The following is an 18,809-nucleotide window of genomic DNA, read 5'->3' on the forward strand; positions in this document are numbered from 1 at the left end:
GGGTCTGGGTGCAGTTCCCCCCTCCAGGGGCAAGGGGTACCTAGACCCGGTTTGTAGAGTACGCTTGGGGAGTGTGATCGTGTGTACAGCGTCTCTTTATGTCTGTCTCCACGTTGGTTGAGTGTGGAGTGAGTGCATATGAGAGCATGAGGGGGGGAATGGATGTTTGTATCTGTGTGTGCCTGTATGTCTGTGTCTATATGTCAGGTTGGGTGTCAGGCGCCACCTCTCTGGGGACACCTCAGGCCCACCAAGGTTTGGAGGCCTATCTCCCCCCACCACCACTTCCCCTGCCAGTGGCGGACCCCCTCAGACATCGGTGCGTTGGTGGTTCTTTGTGTCTGAGGATGGGCGTCCAGGTACACACCGGCTCACTCCTTGGTGGCCGCTTATCGGGGCCTGGAGCCTGGGGCTCGCTCGGTCCACTTCGGGGGTGGGGTGCCCCCGACCTCTCGGCCTGGGGCTCGGTCACTCAGGCACAGCTGGCTGCCGGCGGAGCTCACGGGCGCGTCACTGCAACTCCCCCTGGCTTCTGCTCCGCGGCTGCTGGGTGAACCCTCATCTGGGACTCTCCTCAGCTCTTTCTGGGACAGTGGCGCAGCTGCCCCTCTGTTGGTCTTCCTTGGTCTCTTGTGTTCTGAGGGCCTCTGGATGTCTGGAGTTTTGATCTCCTCCACACCTGCTTCATGCCCTGGAGGACGGGGCTGTGGCCCCCCCACACCCTCTAGCAGATCATTACATGAAGGAACCTTTTAAAAAAAACAAGCGCGTCCATGCTCACAGGTGTACACACGGGTGATCACACCCACAAACTACACCCTTTTTGGCTCCTACCTCAAAGCACACTGTGTTCTGTTGATCTTATGTGCTGCACAATAATGTTTAACATTTAGTATTTACTGTCATATTCCCATATATCATTGTGATGTTGTTTATTCTATTACTCTTGTTCTCTTCGGCTTGTTTTCTTTTTTCTTTCTCAACAGGTGATCCAGGTGATTGATATATGCATTTTTTTTTCTGCCCATTCTGTTGGTTTTTGTTTTTTGCCCTTCTCCCCCGTCCCTCTTCTCAGCTGTTTCTCTTTCTTTCTCTCCTTCTTTCCCCCAGTCAAGTCTGTCCCGTATTCAGCAAGTGAAAATAAAATAAACAATAAAAGGTGAATCAAATGGACCATTACGGCAAGGCTGGGATGGTCAGTTTGGTAAAGTAAATCCGTTGGGCATCTTTCTTTGCCTTTAGACAACAATTCTGATGCAAAAGAGCCAAACGGGACAGGCAGAAAAAAAAAAAAAGTACTAAATATTTAGACAGTTTAGTCAGGTTTAAAATTAGACTCAAAGGTTAACCTAAAGGGGATTTTGAATGTTTGTCCTTGTATTGCCTTGTTGTGTTTGTGTTTATGTATGTGGAAACATCTAGCTGTTTGCTTCCTACCTGCAGGGCTGCTGAAGGTGACCACAGCTTTGTTGGATTCCAGGATCCTCTCCATGCTGTAGCCGTTCTCATCCAACCCAGAGATGTTCTCCACCAGCATGGAGAGCAGATCTGTGGACATGTTGTGTGTGACGTTTTCCAAAACCACTGCACAGCTCTGAGACGACTCTGAGTCTGAGAGAAACACACAAACATGATCAAAGAAAGTGTCTGTGAGCAGTGAGGGAAGGAGGCTTTTGTTCGGTCTGTTAATCCTAAAACTTTACTTTCAGCAACATTTCTCTTTCTTTAATTGGAATGGGGAGGGGGGAGGATTTGAGGCCAGACTTACAAGAATTATTAACTTCCACTATTAAAATGGGCAAGGTCATCATTGTTGGAGATTTCAACATTAATATGCATGACTTAACAAATAGTACCACTAGGGAGTTCCTGAACATTATGGACTCTTTCAATTTTGTTCAGCATGTAGCAGGGCCTACTCATACTGCTGCAAGCGCTTTATTGATGACTCTATCATTTCTAAGTTTTCCTGTCTTGTAATTTTAAAACTTCTTCCAACAAGGTTGACCTTCTAACTAATTCTTTTAATGAACACTGTCTTGCTATTCTCAATCAGGTTGCTCCTTTCAAAATCAGTCATTGCTCTGTTAGTTCCCACACCATGGTTAAATAATCAGACTCTGGTCCTCAACGCTCCTGTCGAAAATCAGAGCATCTGTGGAAGTCCACTGGTCTGATTGTCCGTTGTCAACACTTCAAAGAACTTCTTCACTTATATAGTGAGTCAGTCAAAGAGGCCAGATCGTTTTACTTCAATAATCTTATAAAACGTCATAAAAATAATTCAGGAGTTCTGTTTGATACCATGAGCAGTATTGTCTCTCCACCACCCCAGCATGCTCTGTTACTTTCTGATGAAGATTGTAATACTTTCCTCAGTTACTTCGTAAATAAGGTGATGGACAGAAGGAATGGACCATCTCCCCAAGTGCTACCATTTATGAAGATACCCCTTGCTGTCATGGGTCATTTACCTTTTCTCCAATCACACTGTTGTGGATGTTTTCCATTTAAATAAAGCCTGCAGACAAGCGGCGAGCAGTAGCTAACATTCTTTAACCAAAACGCAAAAAACCCCAGAAAAATAAGCTTGATGGAGAGCCTACTTGGGGCAGACGGTCAGCGAAGTCTCACAGAGTCTAGCATAGCTCTCAGTTAAATACCTTCTCCAGGAACAAAAGGCAGTACACAGCTGTGTGTGTGTGTGTGTGTGTGTGTGCGTGCGTGCGTGCGTGTGTGTGTGTGTATATAGATAGACTGTGTTCCACCTTATTTTAAACATGCAGAAGTAACTCTATTAAAAAACAGAATTTAGATCCTAGCTCCACTAGTAATTATTGACCTATTTCAAAATTGCCATTTTTAAGTAAATTACTAGAAGAAATTGTTGAAAATCAGTTCAGGTCCCTATTATGTAAATTACGTATTTATGACCCTTTTCAGTCTGGCTTTCAAAAGCAGCACTCTATGGAGACCGCTCTCTTAAAAGTCTATAATGATCTATTAACGGCATCTGATGGTGAATGGCCTGTATTTATATAGCGCTTTACTAGTCCTTAAGGACCCCAAAGCGCTTTACACATCCAGTCATCCACCCATCCACACACACACTGGTGATGGCAGCTACATTGTAGCCACAGCCACCCCGGGGTGCACTGACAGAGGCCCCCATCTGATGCAGGGATTTGTTCTGTGATCATTTTACTTGATCTTAGCGCAGCCTTTGATACCATCGACCACAAAATTCTACTTAACAGGCTTAAGGTTTTGGCTGGTATATCTGGCTCTGCCCTAGACTGGTTTTCTTCCTACTTATCAGAGAGGACTTTTTCTGTTAGGACTGATAAGTTCACCTCTAACTTTGCTGCCCTAACCTGCGGAGTGCCACAGGGTTCAGTTTTAGGTCCATTAATATTTTCTTTTTATATGCTTCCTTTAGCTGGCATTATTCAGTCTTTTAGCCACTTGTCTTATCATTTTTATGATGATGACATCCAGCTGCATATGTCCTTTAAGCCTCATCAGCTGGATAGACTGTCAACCCTAGTCCAGTGCTTAACTCGGGTTTCTGATTGGCTTTCAAGCAACTACTTCGTTCTAAGCCAGTTTGTGAATATGAGAGTGAATGAATAGTGGAATTGTAAAGCGCTTTGAGCATCTCGAAAAGCACTATATAAATGCAATCCATTTTCATTATTATTAAACACGAATAAGACCGAGACCATGATCATACCCCCTCCTGAACTACATTCTAAAATTAGTCAGGTTCTTGCTCCTTTCTGTCCTTCTGTCAAGTCAAATATTTGAAATCTTTGAGTAATATTTGACTCTTCTCTGAGCCTTGACTCATGTAAAATCTTTGTCCCGTTCCTTTTGCTTAAGAAACATCTCTAAACTGTGACGTATGGTCTCTTCAGCAGAATTGGAGAAACTCATTCATGCAATACAAAATGCAGCAACCAGACTACTAACTTGTTCTAGCAAGCATTCTCACATTACTCCCGCCTTATATTCTTTACACTGGCTCCCAATAGAGTTTAGAATTAATTTTATCATACAGAGCATTAAACGGCCAGGCCCCAGATTATTTATCCAAGCTTCTTATAAAATATACTGCTGCTCACCTTCTTCGCTCACAGACTCAGTCTGTTGGTTGTTCCCCGTACTCGACTGAAGACAAAAGGGGACAGAGGCTTTCAGTCTGTTGCCCCAAGGCTGTGGAACAGTCTACCACCACAATTACGTTTGGTTGACTCTGACAATCCTTTAAAAAAGCAGTTAAACTTTTCTGTAGTGAAGTGCGGATCGATCCTGAAATATCGATTCCTCCGATACCAATCATTTATGTTCTAGAATCGATTCTCACATTAAAATATCGATATTTTAGTAATTTAGGGTAAATTTGTAGTTTATCATTAACAGGAACACAGTGGAAAGAAACTATAACATTCTAATTGTCTACATTCAAAGGAACTACTTCCTCTTCCGCCGTTGATAGTCATGTGCGAAATACGGCTGTATAAATGTCTCGCAACCCCTTGGTGTGGGCACTCACAACAATGGCTGAGCGTAATTGGAGTCATGTGCGAACGTATTTTACCTCCACAAACAGCTGAGACGTGGTTTGCGATACATGTGGCAAAAAAGTGAGATGTTGTGGCCATACTAGGGAGACATTCAAAAGGGCTGTTTGGGGGGGCGGGCTTATTTATCGGATAAAATAAGTTAAATGTCACCGTTGTTATTGGCCGGCCCGGAAACAGCGGGGGTGTCCAAATTCAGAGGCTGCTTCCACCTGAGGACCCGCCCTTCGCGGTCTAAAAAAAGCCGGGTAGTCACGAGCTCCCTCGGTGGAGTAAAACTCTGCCGTCTGCTCCTTGCTATCTAAAGTATAACCGGCACTGGCATAAACTCTCGACCGTCTCACACTTTGTTTAATTTGTTTTCTGTTTGATGTTTATTCAGCTGTGTGAAAACCCCGCAGGAACCCTCCCGAGGGATTAATAAAGTTAAATTTAATTTGATCTAATCTAATAACTTTGATTTCAGCCAAACCGATTTACTCACGAACAAAGAAAACACTGAAAAAGCCAAACAATAACATTTTTAAGTTATCAAAGTGACTTATATATCATGTTTGACCCAAGTAGTGAAAGACTGCGGGGGTTTGTAAACGATGTGTCGGCTCAGATATTTGAAGTTTGCACAGCTACATTCTCACCTGAAAACATGTTAAAAGTTTTTTGCGACCCAGAAAGAGAAATAAGAGTAATATTAAAACTAAGCAGCTGCCGCCATTGTGGGAAACTGGAATTGGCTGGGCCACGCTATGAATTCTGCGATATGGTTTTTCAATTTTGTTGTCCGGGTGGAAAATCGGGAGAAATTGGGGAGAATGGTGGCTCCGGGAGATTTTCTGGAGGGGCACTGAAATTTGGGATTCTCCTGGAAAAATCGGGAGGGTTGGCATGTATGGTTGTGGCAACATCACTAGCCATGTAAAACACCTCAGAGTAAATCACATCACAGAATACACTGTAAAATGTAATATTGTGTTTAATTAAAAATTAAGTAGGCAAAACTCAATTTTTATCAATTTGTTATTAGAACTCAATTTAAGTAACTTACCAGTACTTTTTATGCAAAAATGCTGATCAACTCAATTTATTTGAGTTTTCTTTACTTAGAAAAACGAAGTAAGCGGGAAGTTTAGCTTCTCAGTGCGGAAGGATGAAACGATGTGGTTTGAAAATGCCACGACACTACCATCCTCCTCCCTAGCACAGATCAGTCCGCTTTTACATGGCTCCAGCATTTTTTCTGGAATATGTTGAGCAAACCTAGAAAAGCGTCAGCTCAAGAGATTATTGTTGTCATTGCTGTGGATCTTTACCTGATACACTGACTTTGTGAGTAAATGTTTACTCTTATTCAAACTGATTTTGTGGCTTCTCTTAGTTTAGCACCAGGTTTATAATCTTGCTAGCTAGTTAGTGTTAGCCTAGCATTGCTGCTGCCGCTGGGCTCATGTTACTTAAAAATGAACACCACAGCCTTAAAAACCTTATAAAATATGTCTGTGAAATTTTCTGTTTATTGTTTGAAATAAAAAAGTGAGATAAGCGCCTAGACAAACGTTTTCGGGAGGTGCAACCGTTAGGGGTGGGGTGTGGGGTGTATTTTGAATCCATAGCCCTAACTATATATATATCATGTTTAACCTAAGTAGCAAAAGACCGCAGGTGGGTTGAAAACGACATGCCAGGAGTTAGCTGTGCTCGCCCGCTCTATTGGTGGTCAGGGCTATCTAGACTGACAAGTGGGACAGAATGTCACCTCTCCAGTGGGCAGGGAGCCTAAGATTGTGTAAATTGGAGTCTGTTCTATACCAAATGCAGAAAAATTGTTTTAAGAAAGCAATTAAGTTCGTGTTCCAAAAAATATGATTGTTTGCTTGCAGGACAACAGGAGAGATGAGTCCTCCGTCACAGATGGTGTGGTCAGTGAAGATGGTCGCCTGCAGGTTCAAGCTCATTGCATCTCCAACACACATCCACTGCCACTGTACTTAAGGGAAGTTAAAGACTTTCTTCCGCACTTAAATTTGGATCACCTAAATCAATGACAATCATTCAGGCAGTAATGCCTGGACTGAAAACAAGCCATCCTTAAAATATTACAACATTCCAGCTCCTGTGTTGGAATGAAAAACTTGTTGTTTAAATTAGAGACTGCACTTGTGACAGAACAATACATATATTTTATTTCGGTTATATAAGTAATGTAAGTACAAAACAAAGTTTTGGTAGGCCTAAACTTTTCAGAATAATTAAATCTGAGACTTTGTTTCATTCTAAGATTATAACAGTGATGGCAATATAATTGTTTGTTGTTCAGCAGAACAATGTCCAGTATGTTGGCTGTTATACTTTGTGTTTGAAAATACATACTCTCACCCCAACCGGTCACAGCAGATGGCCCCGCCCCTCCCTGAGCCTGGTTCTGCTGGAGGTTTCTTCCTGTTAAAAGGGAGTTTTTCCTTCCCACTGTCGCCAAAGTGCTGCTCATAGGGGGTCACATGATTGTTGGGTTTTTCTCTGTACCTATGAAGCGCCTTGAGGCGAATTTTGTTGTGATTTGGCGCTATATAAATAAAATTGAATTAAAAGTTGGGCTGATTTTAACATCATTACAAAAAGTGTTGTTAATTATTTTTAATCATATTCAGGTTACCACAAATTGTTTTTTCATTTAGTTGAGTTTTGAGTTCTGGGAACTAAAGAGGCTATACAGTGTACTCAAAATGGGTAAGTTGCCATAGCTTAATCATCTTAGGTAAAACGTTACTGAATTATTTTTTGGGGTTTTTTGAGGCAACGAGTTTACATAGTTTTTTTTTTTTTTTTGAGTTCTGTGAACTAATTAGATTTTACAGTGCATGACAACCGTATGTTGAGGCGAACTGAAGAGGAGAGGGACAGACGTCTCTCACGGAGTCCTTTAGTGCTGCAGGCAGTCAAGGTGTTCAAATAGCACAACTTCAGTATTTTTATTTCTATATGATGAACTCTGCATTAAGTGATAAGAACAAGTTATCTTATGTCCTGTAATCATTATGATGCTATAATTTGAGATACAATAAATAAGTTTTTGTACAAAGTATCGATATCGGATCAGTATCATTGATACCACCCTGAATATTACTTGGTATCGGAAAGGAAATCAGTGGTATCGCACATCACTACTTTTCTGTTCAAACAAGCCTTTTGTTAATCTATGTATTTTATATTCTTCACATTATTTAACTTACACAATGTAAAAGGTGAAGTGTATAATGTCTATTGATTGTACTGTTTATTTTAATCTTTGTACAGGGCTTTGTGACTGCCTGTCTGTGAAAAGCGCTTAATAAATAAACTTTATTTACTTACTTCATTACCTCATGAACAAATAAAGAGCTGACATTATATAATGTTGTGTTCTGCTGAAAATGTTACAAGTCAGCTGTTTCACACAGATTACCGGTTTATACGGTGGAATATTTTTTTTTTTTATAATCCCCTGGCTAAATGATGCACTCCACCTGAGTCTCAATCCTCAGGACCTCACACAGTCCCCAACAAATCTATCAGGAAAGTATTTCTATTCATTAAAATTATATCGATTTTCTTTGGCATTCTCTAACAGATCTTAACTACCTTTTTTTTTTTTTTTTTTAGACAGAAACATGTAAAACCTTTGCTTACACTATATTATTGTCATCTGGACATCAATCGCTCCTTTGTTCCTCATCAGATGTGTTCAATTCTGAGCAGCCAATTGTTGCTGCTATTGGCAGGTAATTAATAAAATGAATTAACTGCATCTCTGTATATAAAATAGCACAAGATTAGTACCTTTTACCACAGTCAAAGGAGGACTCTGCACTCGGATGTTCGTAGCTGCCTCCAAAGGCCGAGCAGTCAGTCCTTGCTTCTTCATCTTTGTGCTGGTCTGGCTTACAGAGAGGAATCGCTCCACATCTGCAAAATACTCCAGATTAATCCTTTCAGACTGAAACAGTTTCAGAGGATGAGAGAGCAGATTGGGGCTATAAACTATTATATAGACATGTTTTCAGAAATGAATGAAGCTCCCAATGTATGTCTAAATTTCTTAATTTCAATTTATTGGAGACAGACCTGCTGTTGTTGTGTGCTGTTCTTTGTAATGGGTCCTGATTCAATGTTAGAATACAGTTTTAATAAATAACAGAAGGAATGGTTGTACTGGTAGTGTTCACAGAAAAATATTAAATCAGGTCCTACGTGTTGTGTTCTTATTTTATATGTAGATGATAAGTTCCCTGCTCGAAGAGGAATATTGTGTCTGTTGACTCATTTGTGTTCATTCATTCATTTACATTATTGAAATCTCAAAGTACTAAATATTTAGACATCAAAAAGAGGACCCATTCATCAACTACACAATCTGTGTGGAAAAAATATCTGAATATGGGCTCTTCTCTGCACCTCCAGATCAGATCTGTGACTGTTGTATAAAGTCAGGTTTAAAATTAGACTCAAAGGTTAATCTAAAGGGGATTTTGGATGTTCGTCCTTGTATTGCCTTGTTGTATTTGTGTATGTGGAAATGTCCAGCTGTTTGCTTCCTACCTGCAGGGCTGCTGAAGGTGACCACAGCTTTGTTGGATTCCAGGATCCTCTCCATGCTGTAGCCGTTCTCATCCAACCTAGAGATGTTCTCCACCAGCATGGAGAGCAGATCTGTGGACATGTTGTGTGTGACGTTTTCCAAAACCACTGCACAGCTCTGAGACGACTCTGAGTCTGAGAGAAACACACAAACGTGATCAAAGAAAGTGTCTGTGAGCAGTGAGGGAAGGAGTCTTTTGTTCGGTCTGTTATTGCCAGGATGTTGGATCATATGACCCAGTGTATGGAGTTTTCTTTTATTTTGATGTTTCTGGTTTATGTTTAAGTTCATTTAGTTATCTTAAGCTCATTTCTATTTTGCCTAGGCTGCCATGATAGTGTAATGTTTATTAGATCCCCCTAGTGTTTTCGTCCCTGTGTTTTAGTCTCCTTTGCCCTTCATGTATATCAGTAATGTCTTTGTCTCACATCTCCTCCTCTTGTTTGCATGTTTTCTCCTTGTGACCCATTCCTTCTGTCACGTGTGTTTCTCCCCAACCATCATGTTTCTGTTTGTGCTTAGTTATGTCCGTGTCTCATCTCAAGTTCCCTTTCCCTTCTGTATGTATTTATAGTGTGCATGTTCTCGTCGGTTTATCATGTTAGATTAGTCTCCATAAGTGCACGTGACACTAGGATGCTCTAGATCGCAGGTTGATGATCGATTTTGTAATCATATCACCAGACCTGCAACCATATGTTCGGGACACTCAGGTAAAGAGAGGGGCTGAGCTGTCAACTGATCACCACCTGGTGGTGAGTTGGATCAGGTCGTGGGGGAGGACCCTGAATAGACATGGTGCACCTAAACGTATAATGGGAGTGCGCTGGGAATGCCTAGCAGAGACCCCAGTCTGCGAGATTTGCTACGCACACCTCCAGCAGAGCTTTAACAGCATTCCGAGGGAGACTGGAGACATTGAGTCCGAATAGACCATGTTGAGCACCTCCATTGCCGAAGCTGCTGCACTGAGCTGTGGCCGCAAGGTGGTGGTGCACACCAGAGGTGAAGGGAGCCACCAGACTGAAGGAGGAGTCCTATTGGGCTTGGTTAGCCTGTGGGACTTCGCAGGCAGCTGACAAGCACCGACAGGCCAAGCAGAATGCGGATCAGGCAGTGGCTGAAGCAAAAACTCTGGTGTGGGAGGAGTTCGGAGAGGCCATGGAAAAAGACTTTCAGACTGCCTCGAAGAGATTCTGGAAAAACCATCAGGTGACTCAGGAGGGGAAAGCGGTGCTCTACCTGTACTGTGTATAGTGCTGGTGGAGCGCTGCTGACTTCGACTGAGAAAATTGTCAGGCGGTGGAAGGAATACTTTGAGGACCTCCTTAATCCCACTGACACGTCTTCTGAGGAGGAAGCAGAGTCTGGGGATGAGGGGAATGACCCGCCAATTTCCGGGGGTGAGGTCACTGAGGCAGTTTGTGAAATGCACCTCACACACGTACACGCACACACAGTTCTTTACTGCCAGAAGCCAAGTTTATTTTTAGTTTTCGTTTGTAGTGATAGTCTGTAGTCTGGACAGCTCCGGCCTCAGCTGATCACAGCTTCACCTCCGCTCCTCTCCCGTCTCACTAAAAAGGGGAAGGAATCAGTCCAAACACCATCAGCTGTTCTCACCTGCCTCTCCAGCACCGCCCCGTTGAGCTCACTGCATCACTCCTCCCCTGCACCCGCGGGTGGGACCACACCTCCGCCACACAGTTAAACAACTCCTTGGTGGCAGAGCCCCTGGTGTGGATGAGGTCCGCCCCGAGTTCCTGAAGGCTCTGGATGTTGTAGGGCTGTCTTGGCTGACACGCCTCTGCAATGTTGCATGGAGATCAGGGGCAGTACCTGTGGACTGGCAGACCGGTGTGGTGGTCCCCATCTTTAAGAAGGGGAACCGGAAGGTGTGTTCCAACTACAGGGGGATCACACTCCTCAGCCTCCCTGGGAAAGTCTATGCCAGGGTGCTGGAAAGGAGAGTTCGTCCGCTAGTCGAACCTCGGATACAGGAGGAACAATGCGGTTTTCGTCCTGGTCGCGGAACACTGGACCAGCTCTTTATCCTCTCCAGGATACTTGAGGGTGCATGGGAGTTTGCCCAACCAGTCTACATGTGTTTTGAGGACTTGGAGAAGGCATTCGACCGTGTCCCTCGGGGTGTCCTGTGGGAGGTGCTGCCGGAGTATAGGGTGTTTGGCCCATTGCTACGGGACATTCGATCCCTATACAACTGTTGCAAGGGCTTGGTTCGCATAGCCGGCAACAAGTCGGACTCGTTCCCGGTGGGAGATGAGCTCCGCCAGGGCTGCCCTTTGTCACTGATTCTGTTCATAACTTTTATGGACAGGATTTCCAGGTGCAGCCCAGTGTCGGAGGGCTTTCACTTAGGTGTCCTCAGAATCTCATTTCTGCTTTTCACGAATGATGCGGTTCTGTTGGCGTCATCGGGTGATGGCCTCCAGCTTGCACTGGAATGGTTCACAGCCAGTGTGAAGCAGCAGGAATGAGGATCAGCATCTCCAAATCTGAGGCCATGGTCCTCAGTCGGAAAAGGGTGGAGTACCTACTGCGGGTCGGGGACGGGTTCCTGCCCCAAGTGGAGGAGTTCAAGTATCTCTGGGTCTTGTTCACGAGTGATAGAAGAAGGAAGCCGGAGATCGACAGACGGATTGGTGCTGCAGCTGCAGTGATGCGGACGTTGCACTGGTCCATTGTGGTGACAAGAGAGCTGAGCGTAAAAGCGAAGCTCTCAATTTACTGGTCGATCTATGTCCCTATCCTCATTCTTTCGGTCACTACCAACAATGAGATTGTGGATACAACCGGTGGAAATGAGCTTCCTCTGAAGGGTGGCTGACCTCTCCCTTAGAGATGGGGAGAGAAGTTCAGCCATCCGGGAGGGGCTCAGAGTACAGCCGCTGCTCCTCCACATTGAAAGGAGCCAATGGAGGTGGTTCAGGCATCTGACAAGGATGCCTCATGGGCGCCTCATGGGTGAGGTGTTCCGGGCATGTCCCACCTGGAGGAGGCCCCGGGACAGACCCAGGACACGCTGGAGGGATTATATCTCTCAGCTGGCCTGGGCTTCTCTGCTGAGGCTGCTGCCCCCATGACCCAGTCCCAGATAAAGCGGAAGAAAATGGATGGATGGAGTCTGGTGTTTCCATGTTCAATGTGATTAGTTTCACTTTTTCTGTGGCGTCTTGTTCATTCATATCAGCTTTTTCCCCGTGTGTTCCCACTACCTCTGATCACCTCCGTTTTGTATTTACTCTTTGAGTTTCCCTTCCTTCCTTGTCTGTTCATTCTCTTTATATTATGCAATGTTTCCAAGTCCATGAATTCATGCCAAGTCTTCTTGTTTCAGGTTTTCTACATTTATGTTCTTGTTCTTGTTTTTTTGTTTTTGTTTTTTGTTTAGCTCACCCAGTTTAGTTTACAACTTAGTTTCCCATTTTGCTCTTAGTTTTTGTACTGTTTTACTAGCCTTCAATAAACGGCTCGCACTTAGTTAAAATCAAGTTTGATTTTCCTGTGTCTCCACTTGGGTCCAACTCTTCACTCCATACAGTCAGCTTCTGCAGATTGTGACAGTTATTCCTAAAACTTTACTTTCAGCAGCATTTCTCTTTCTTTAAACGGGATGGGCCCAACGGGAAAAAGTTTAAATCCTTCATCAGAAATAAAATGTGCTCCTTAAAAGCTACATTAAGATAAGTAAAGGAGGAAGTCATCTAAAGCAGAGCTGCTGACGACTTCAATAAACATCAGACAGGAGGATGCACTCCATCAGTGCAAAATCCCCATTCTGCAGCTGCCCTCATCAACAAGGCCTGACAAATACAGATACATGTGGCACCTCAGGTGGAGGTAAGATTCATCTAGAAAAAAATCATCGAAACTTACAGCCTTCAAAAACAACAACAACAGACACGTTTAGATTTTAGATTTCCTTACCAAGTACAGGTTAGAAATACAGCTTTTGGATGTAAACAGAGTGCTTTCCCCTGGTGCTGACCCTTGCTCACCTCCCTGAGTCTGGTTCTGCTGAAGATTTCTTCCTTTAAATGTAGCCACTGTAGCCAAGACTCATGGGGTAAGATTGTTGGAGTTTTCTGTTTTCTTTCTAATATTTTAGGGTCTTTATCTTGTCATTTAAAGCACTTTGAGGCAACTAATTTTAAAACACACATTTTGTCTTTATAAACTTTGTTGAGTGAAAAACATTAAAAGTGAGAAGTGAATCTCAACCTGTGAATATTTAAATTGTTTCACTTGAGAAAAAAAATCACTCACTCTGGTGTTTTTCAGTTGGACTACACCTCTGCCTAGCCGTCAGCGCAGCATAGTTAACTTTCTATGTGAAAGTGCATTAAAAATATATATACCTTTTACCACAGTCAAAGGAGGACTCTCTACTCGGATGTTCGTAGCTGCCTCCAAAGGCCGAGCAGTCAGTCCTTGTTTCTTCATCTTTGTGCTGCTCTGACTTACAGAGAGGAATCTCTCCACATCTGCAAAATAATCCAGATTAATCCTTTCAGACTGAAACAGTTTCAGAGGATGAGAGAAAAGAGCTGGGCTATAAACTGTTATATAGACATGTTGTCAGAAATAAATTAATTGCCAATATATGTCTAAATTTCTTTCATTTTATTACAGACAGACCTGCGTGGTTTTATGCTGTTTCTGTTCTTTGCAATAGATCCTGATTCAAGGTTAGAATCCAGTTTTAATGAATAACAGAAGGAATGGTTGTGCTCTGTCTTCACAGAAAAATATTAAATGAGCTCCTGCATATTGTGATCATATTTTGTATGTAGACGACTTTATGTTGTATGTAAAGCAACAAAGATGTTGAGATGCAGTGGCAGCAAACAGAATGGTGAACATATTTAGACATAAAACAGAGGACCCATCATAAATCACAAAATATCTGAATATGGGCTCTTCTCTGCACTTTTCCAGATCAGATATGGGACTGGTGTATAAAGTCAGGTTTAAAGCCAATTTAAAATTAGACTCAAAGGTTAATCTAAAGGGGATTTTGAATGTTTGTCCTTGTATTGCCTTGTTGTGTTTGTGTATGTGGAAACATCCAGCTGTTTGCTTCCTACCTGCAGGGCTGCTGAAGGTGACCACAGCTTTGTTGGATTCCAGGATCCTCTCCATGCTGTAGCCGTTCTCATCCAACCCAGAGATGTTCTCCACCAGCATGGAGAGCAGATCTGTGGACATGTTGTCTGTGACATTTTCCAAAACCACTGCACAGCTCTGAGACGACTCTGAGTCTGAGAGAAACACACAAACATGATCAAAGAAAGTGTCTGTGAGCAGTGAGGGAAGGAGGCTTTTGTTCACCTGTTATTCCTGAAACTTTACTTTCAGCAACATTTCTCTTTAAAAGGAAAGTAACGATGACCTGGATGACTGAGAACCTTCACAGACTTTAAAAGGGGGAAAAAAAAGTTTAAATTTTCATCAGAAATAAAATGTGCTCTGTAAACAGTAGAAAATCATGGGTAGGAGGACTTCAATAAACCTCAGACAGTAGGATGCACCTCATGAGAGCAAAGCTTCTTCCAGCTGCAGCTGCCTACATCAACAAGTCCTGAGAGACTCATCAGCACTGACTTGACTTGACTTTGTAATTATAATAACATATAGGAAATTGTTTTTGTCACTTTACAGCTTTAAAAAAAAATCTTCTCCATGTGCTGATGAAGGTGAGGGTTTATTCAATGAAAAGACCAACTACAGTAAAGCCAATTTTTTTGGTGATTTTATAAAGTATAAATACAAGCTTTCTGTATTTTTTCGTGAGCTCTCTTTATTTAAACAGATTGTTTTTACCCTCTTTGCTGGCAGCAGCAGCTCCATTTCCAGGTTCAGCCTGAGGTTTCTTTGTGTCCATCGATGAGTCTGAGAATCAAGAGGATCCAGTTTGTCCAGTTTAGAGTAATGATCAGCAAACATGAACACATCGAACCACAGGAGCTCAGAGAAAAGCTCAGATGAAGCTTGAACACATCAAACTGATTTAAAGTTGATCTTATTGTTTTTCTTCATAGAAACAATAAATAATCAGTCAAATGAAGAACATGTTTAACAAACTGATCTGACATGTTGACAGATCAGTTTGTGATGTGAATGTGCTTCAACTTTAAGTCCAGTAAAATCTTCATTCAGTACCACAAACACTCACTGTAGCTTGTTTCACATGAAGAAGAGGTTGAAAAAAAAACTGTGATGATGAAAACTAAGGAGATAAACTGAGAGGAGGATTTACCTGAGACATCGTCACTGCATGTTGGGCTCTGAGAAAAAACAAAAATAAGATTTAATCTAAAAGTATGTCTGCATTCAGTTTAACAAGCATTTCAAGCATTGCACATTTCAAACTTTTTTGAGTTTTAAACTTTTTATTTCTTGAAAAAACAATTGAAAAAAAGAATAGCTTCATTATTAGACCACTGAACTCAGCAAACAGCACAGTTTAAATGCTGCAGAAACATTCATAAAGAGTATAAATATAAATAACAGACAGCAGCAATAGCCTGATTAAAAAAAATTCCTGTATGGGTGAATAGTCTATATATCATCACATGACCTGACTGACACATGTGAGCGTGAGCTGAATGTTTTATTGCTGTTCACTGAGTGAATGATAAACTCATCAGAAAACCTGAACAGTTTTTTTTAACAGCTACTCATACTCTGTGTTTCTTTCTTGAGATTCTGGTGGATCCACTTTTATGAACTCACAATTTGTTTCAATGAAAGTAAATAAAAAAATAAAAATCTGCCCCCTGTTGAAGTGGAACTGAAATTTAAAGTCAAGTCATCTTTATATATAGCACATTTAAAAGACATCAAGTGTTGGCCAAAGTGATGAACAGAGAAATGTAATACAGATAATTTAAATTAAATTAAATGAAATTTTTAAAAAAGCAAGAACTTTGAAAGTACTTTACAATCACATTTGAGTAGAGTTATGATGGAGTCAGGAGGAACGTGGAGAGCAGTGAAGTTCAGTGTGGAGCAGAGAGGAAACAGGAAACGCCAAATAAGCATCTATTTCATTTTTAGAAGTTTACACCATGAAGGAGAACTGGAGCTGCATGAGGCCGTCGTCTCACAGAAACTGAGCCCATATCCAGCTTCAGGACTTTGTTACTTTACTTTATATCACTTTATACAATAAGAGAACATTTTTTTTCCATAAATGTGATATCTAACTACTTTATCGAATATATTAAATGTGAAAATGTGTAATTGAAATCCTCAGATTGCTTCTGTTGTCTGAGCAAAAGTTAAAAATCCGAAGTTTGATCCTGTGCAAACTCTGATCTGTCTCTGATTAGCATTTCTAACATCACATTACACGACGCATGTGACTTTCTTTCTAAACAGTCCAGTGTTAACATGCTGTAGCTGTGAGGAACGATTAGTGACATTAAAGGCAAAAGTTTATTTTGTGAATCTTTGTAGTGATGGTAAATTCGATTCTTTTTACTGAATCGAGTTTTAATGAGTCACTCACCAAAGTGAATCGGATTTTATTGAGTCATTTGAGTCACTGAGTCAGTTGACCAGAGAGTGCAAAAATGTATATTTTCACTCAAACTTAATTTGTTTCTCTTTTAATGTATATCCTACTGCTAAGAGGAATGATTGTAAAAGAAAACAACTATTTTCTTTAGAGCAAAAAAAGAGCAAAAAAATTCCAAAGGAAACATTTATTTATTTTTATTTTATTTTATTAGTATTTTTCTTAAATGTGTCAAATATATATTTTCTCATCTAAATGTCCACGGAGCTGTGAGCCAGGGGTCGGTAAAGTGCCTTAACATTGGTTGTCTGTGAAGGTTCTCAGTCTTAACATTGATTGCCAACCAAGAAGACAAAGAAGAAGCTGTGAGCCAGGAGGGAGGGAGTGAGTGATTCGCCTTACGCTATGATTCAGCACAGCAAGGGAGGGGGTGAGTACCTCAAATGCGCTGTTAGCATGCTAGCTGAGCGATGCTACTGTGAACCGAGGAGCTATTGTCTTGATGTGAGCTTCTACTCAGGGTTTTTTCTTCCAGTTCAAAGCAGGAATGTTTTTGTCAATAAACTGGCTGTTGTTTTTCCCCCACAATTTTAATTATAAGCTAGATATATTTCTACTAATGGAATTAGTTTGCTAACAGCAACAGGGATGAGTCAGTGAGTCAGTTGCGCTTGTGAATCATGATTCACGAGTCAGTAAAGTGATTCTCGAGTACTGAATGATTCGTTCACGAATCGAACATCACTAAATCTTTGAGAGGAGAGTGTAAACTGGGAGATTTGGAGGTTAGGCTGTGCTGCCCTGATGAGTCATTTCACTGCCTTTAACCCCAACGAATACATGACATCATCTTGCCAGTCAGGCTGGTTATTATTGGAGCTCAGAGGAGCCACACCCCATCATACGGCAACGTACAAAACACACAAAGAGCCATGATATCAGCAGAAAATATGCAGTTGAGTGAGGAAAAATCCACATGAAACATGTTAAACTGGACTTACTGCTGCTGAGCTCAGCCATAACTGAATGGTTTGACTGTCCAGGGTGATCACATGATCCTTCCTCGCAAGGACTCGCTCTCTCACTGAAATCACAGCAAACCAAACACACAGGTATTCATATCTTGTAGGGACATGTAATGGACATAATGCTTTGCCTAGCCCCTAACCCTAACCATGGAAAATGAATGCCTAACCCTGACCTTAAACCTAACCGTAACCCAATTGTAACCCTAACACTAAAACCACATTTTGAGTCTCAGGAAGGCCTTCAAACTTGTGTGGACCAGGATTTTGGTCCCCACAAGCAAAGTAAACTTCCAATTGTTGGTCCCCATAAAGACATGAATACACGCTCACACACTTTTAAAAATCAGCTGTTTGAAGCTGTAAATCTGCAGTTTGTTCTAATCCAATCAAACTGCTGCTGTGGGATCATTTCCTGGCTGTAAATACACATTTCTAAAAGACTCCAGCAACCAGACAGATATGAGGATATAAAAAATTAACCCATGAAGCAGACTCTCACCCTCCACTGAGTTGAAGTAAACAGCCGCCCTCGGTGCTCCTTCCTCCGCCTCCACCTGGCAGTCTCCCCCGCCCGACTTCTTCCTGCTCATGAAGTAAATTTGCAGTTTGTTCTTCAGGGCTTTGGTCTGAGCCGGAGTCCAGTCCCCCTCCACGATCACCGGTGGACACTTGGATCCCTCCATCCTGCTTCACACACACAGTCGCACACTGACACACACTGGCACAGCTGAATGAGCATCACAGGCTTCAGGAAAAGCTTTTCACTTTTGTTTCTTCATAAGCAGCCTGATAAGTGAAAGCATGACTTACTGGTTAGACACACAGGCCAACTGGTCTGGTTACTTTTACTTCTAACTGAGATGCTTTCACTGGTTCACTGGTTTACAGTAGTTTTCCAACACTCCAGCTCAGATGCGATGTCAGGACTCTGATTACGGATGGACCTCAGTAAAATGGGCGGAGCCTTGTGATTACAGAAATATTTTGAACACTACAGCTTTTATTTATTACGAGTGGATCTAAATTAAAAAACAACGAGCAAT

At 42.0% G+C, this 18,809-nt stretch overlaps 1 protein-coding gene across 4 annotated transcripts in view; it reads right to left on the reverse strand.

The window, feature by feature from the left end:
* The window catches only part of LOC145432246 (protein mono-ADP-ribosyltransferase PARP14-like), a 60,358-nt gene extending 41,802 nt beyond the window's left edge, over positions 1 to 18,556 (reverse strand). For 3 of the 4 annotated variants that reach the window (XM_080308945.1, XM_080308946.1, XM_080308944.1), the window contains exons 1-9: positions 18,266 to 18,556; positions 17,740 to 17,822; positions 15,476 to 15,503; positions 15,040 to 15,108; positions 14,304 to 14,477; positions 13,575 to 13,700; positions 9,156 to 9,329; positions 8,397 to 8,522; positions 1,438 to 1,611 (exon numbers count right to left, since the gene is read on the reverse strand). In XM_080308945.1, the coding sequence (XP_080165071.1) occupies positions 1,438 to 1,611; positions 8,397 to 8,522; positions 9,156 to 9,329; positions 13,575 to 13,700; positions 14,304 to 14,477; positions 15,040 to 15,108; positions 15,476 to 15,503; positions 17,740 to 17,822; positions 18,266 to 18,449 (1,138 nt within the window). In that variant the 5' untranslated portion in view covers positions 18,450 to 18,556. The remainder of the gene's footprint in view (positions 1 to 1,437; positions 1,612 to 8,396; positions 8,523 to 9,155; positions 9,330 to 13,574; positions 13,701 to 14,303; positions 14,478 to 15,039; positions 15,109 to 15,475; positions 15,504 to 17,739; positions 17,823 to 18,265) is intronic. The other variant, XM_080308947.1, reaches the window with a different exon arrangement.
* Between the last annotated feature and the right edge of the window lie 253 nt (positions 18,557 to 18,809).

This window comes from Astatotilapia calliptera, chromosome 12 (assembly GCF_964374335.1).
Source record: "Astatotilapia calliptera chromosome 12, fAstCal68.1, whole genome shotgun sequence".
Lineage (NCBI taxonomy): Eukaryota > Metazoa > Chordata > Actinopteri > Cichliformes > Cichlidae > Astatotilapia > Astatotilapia calliptera.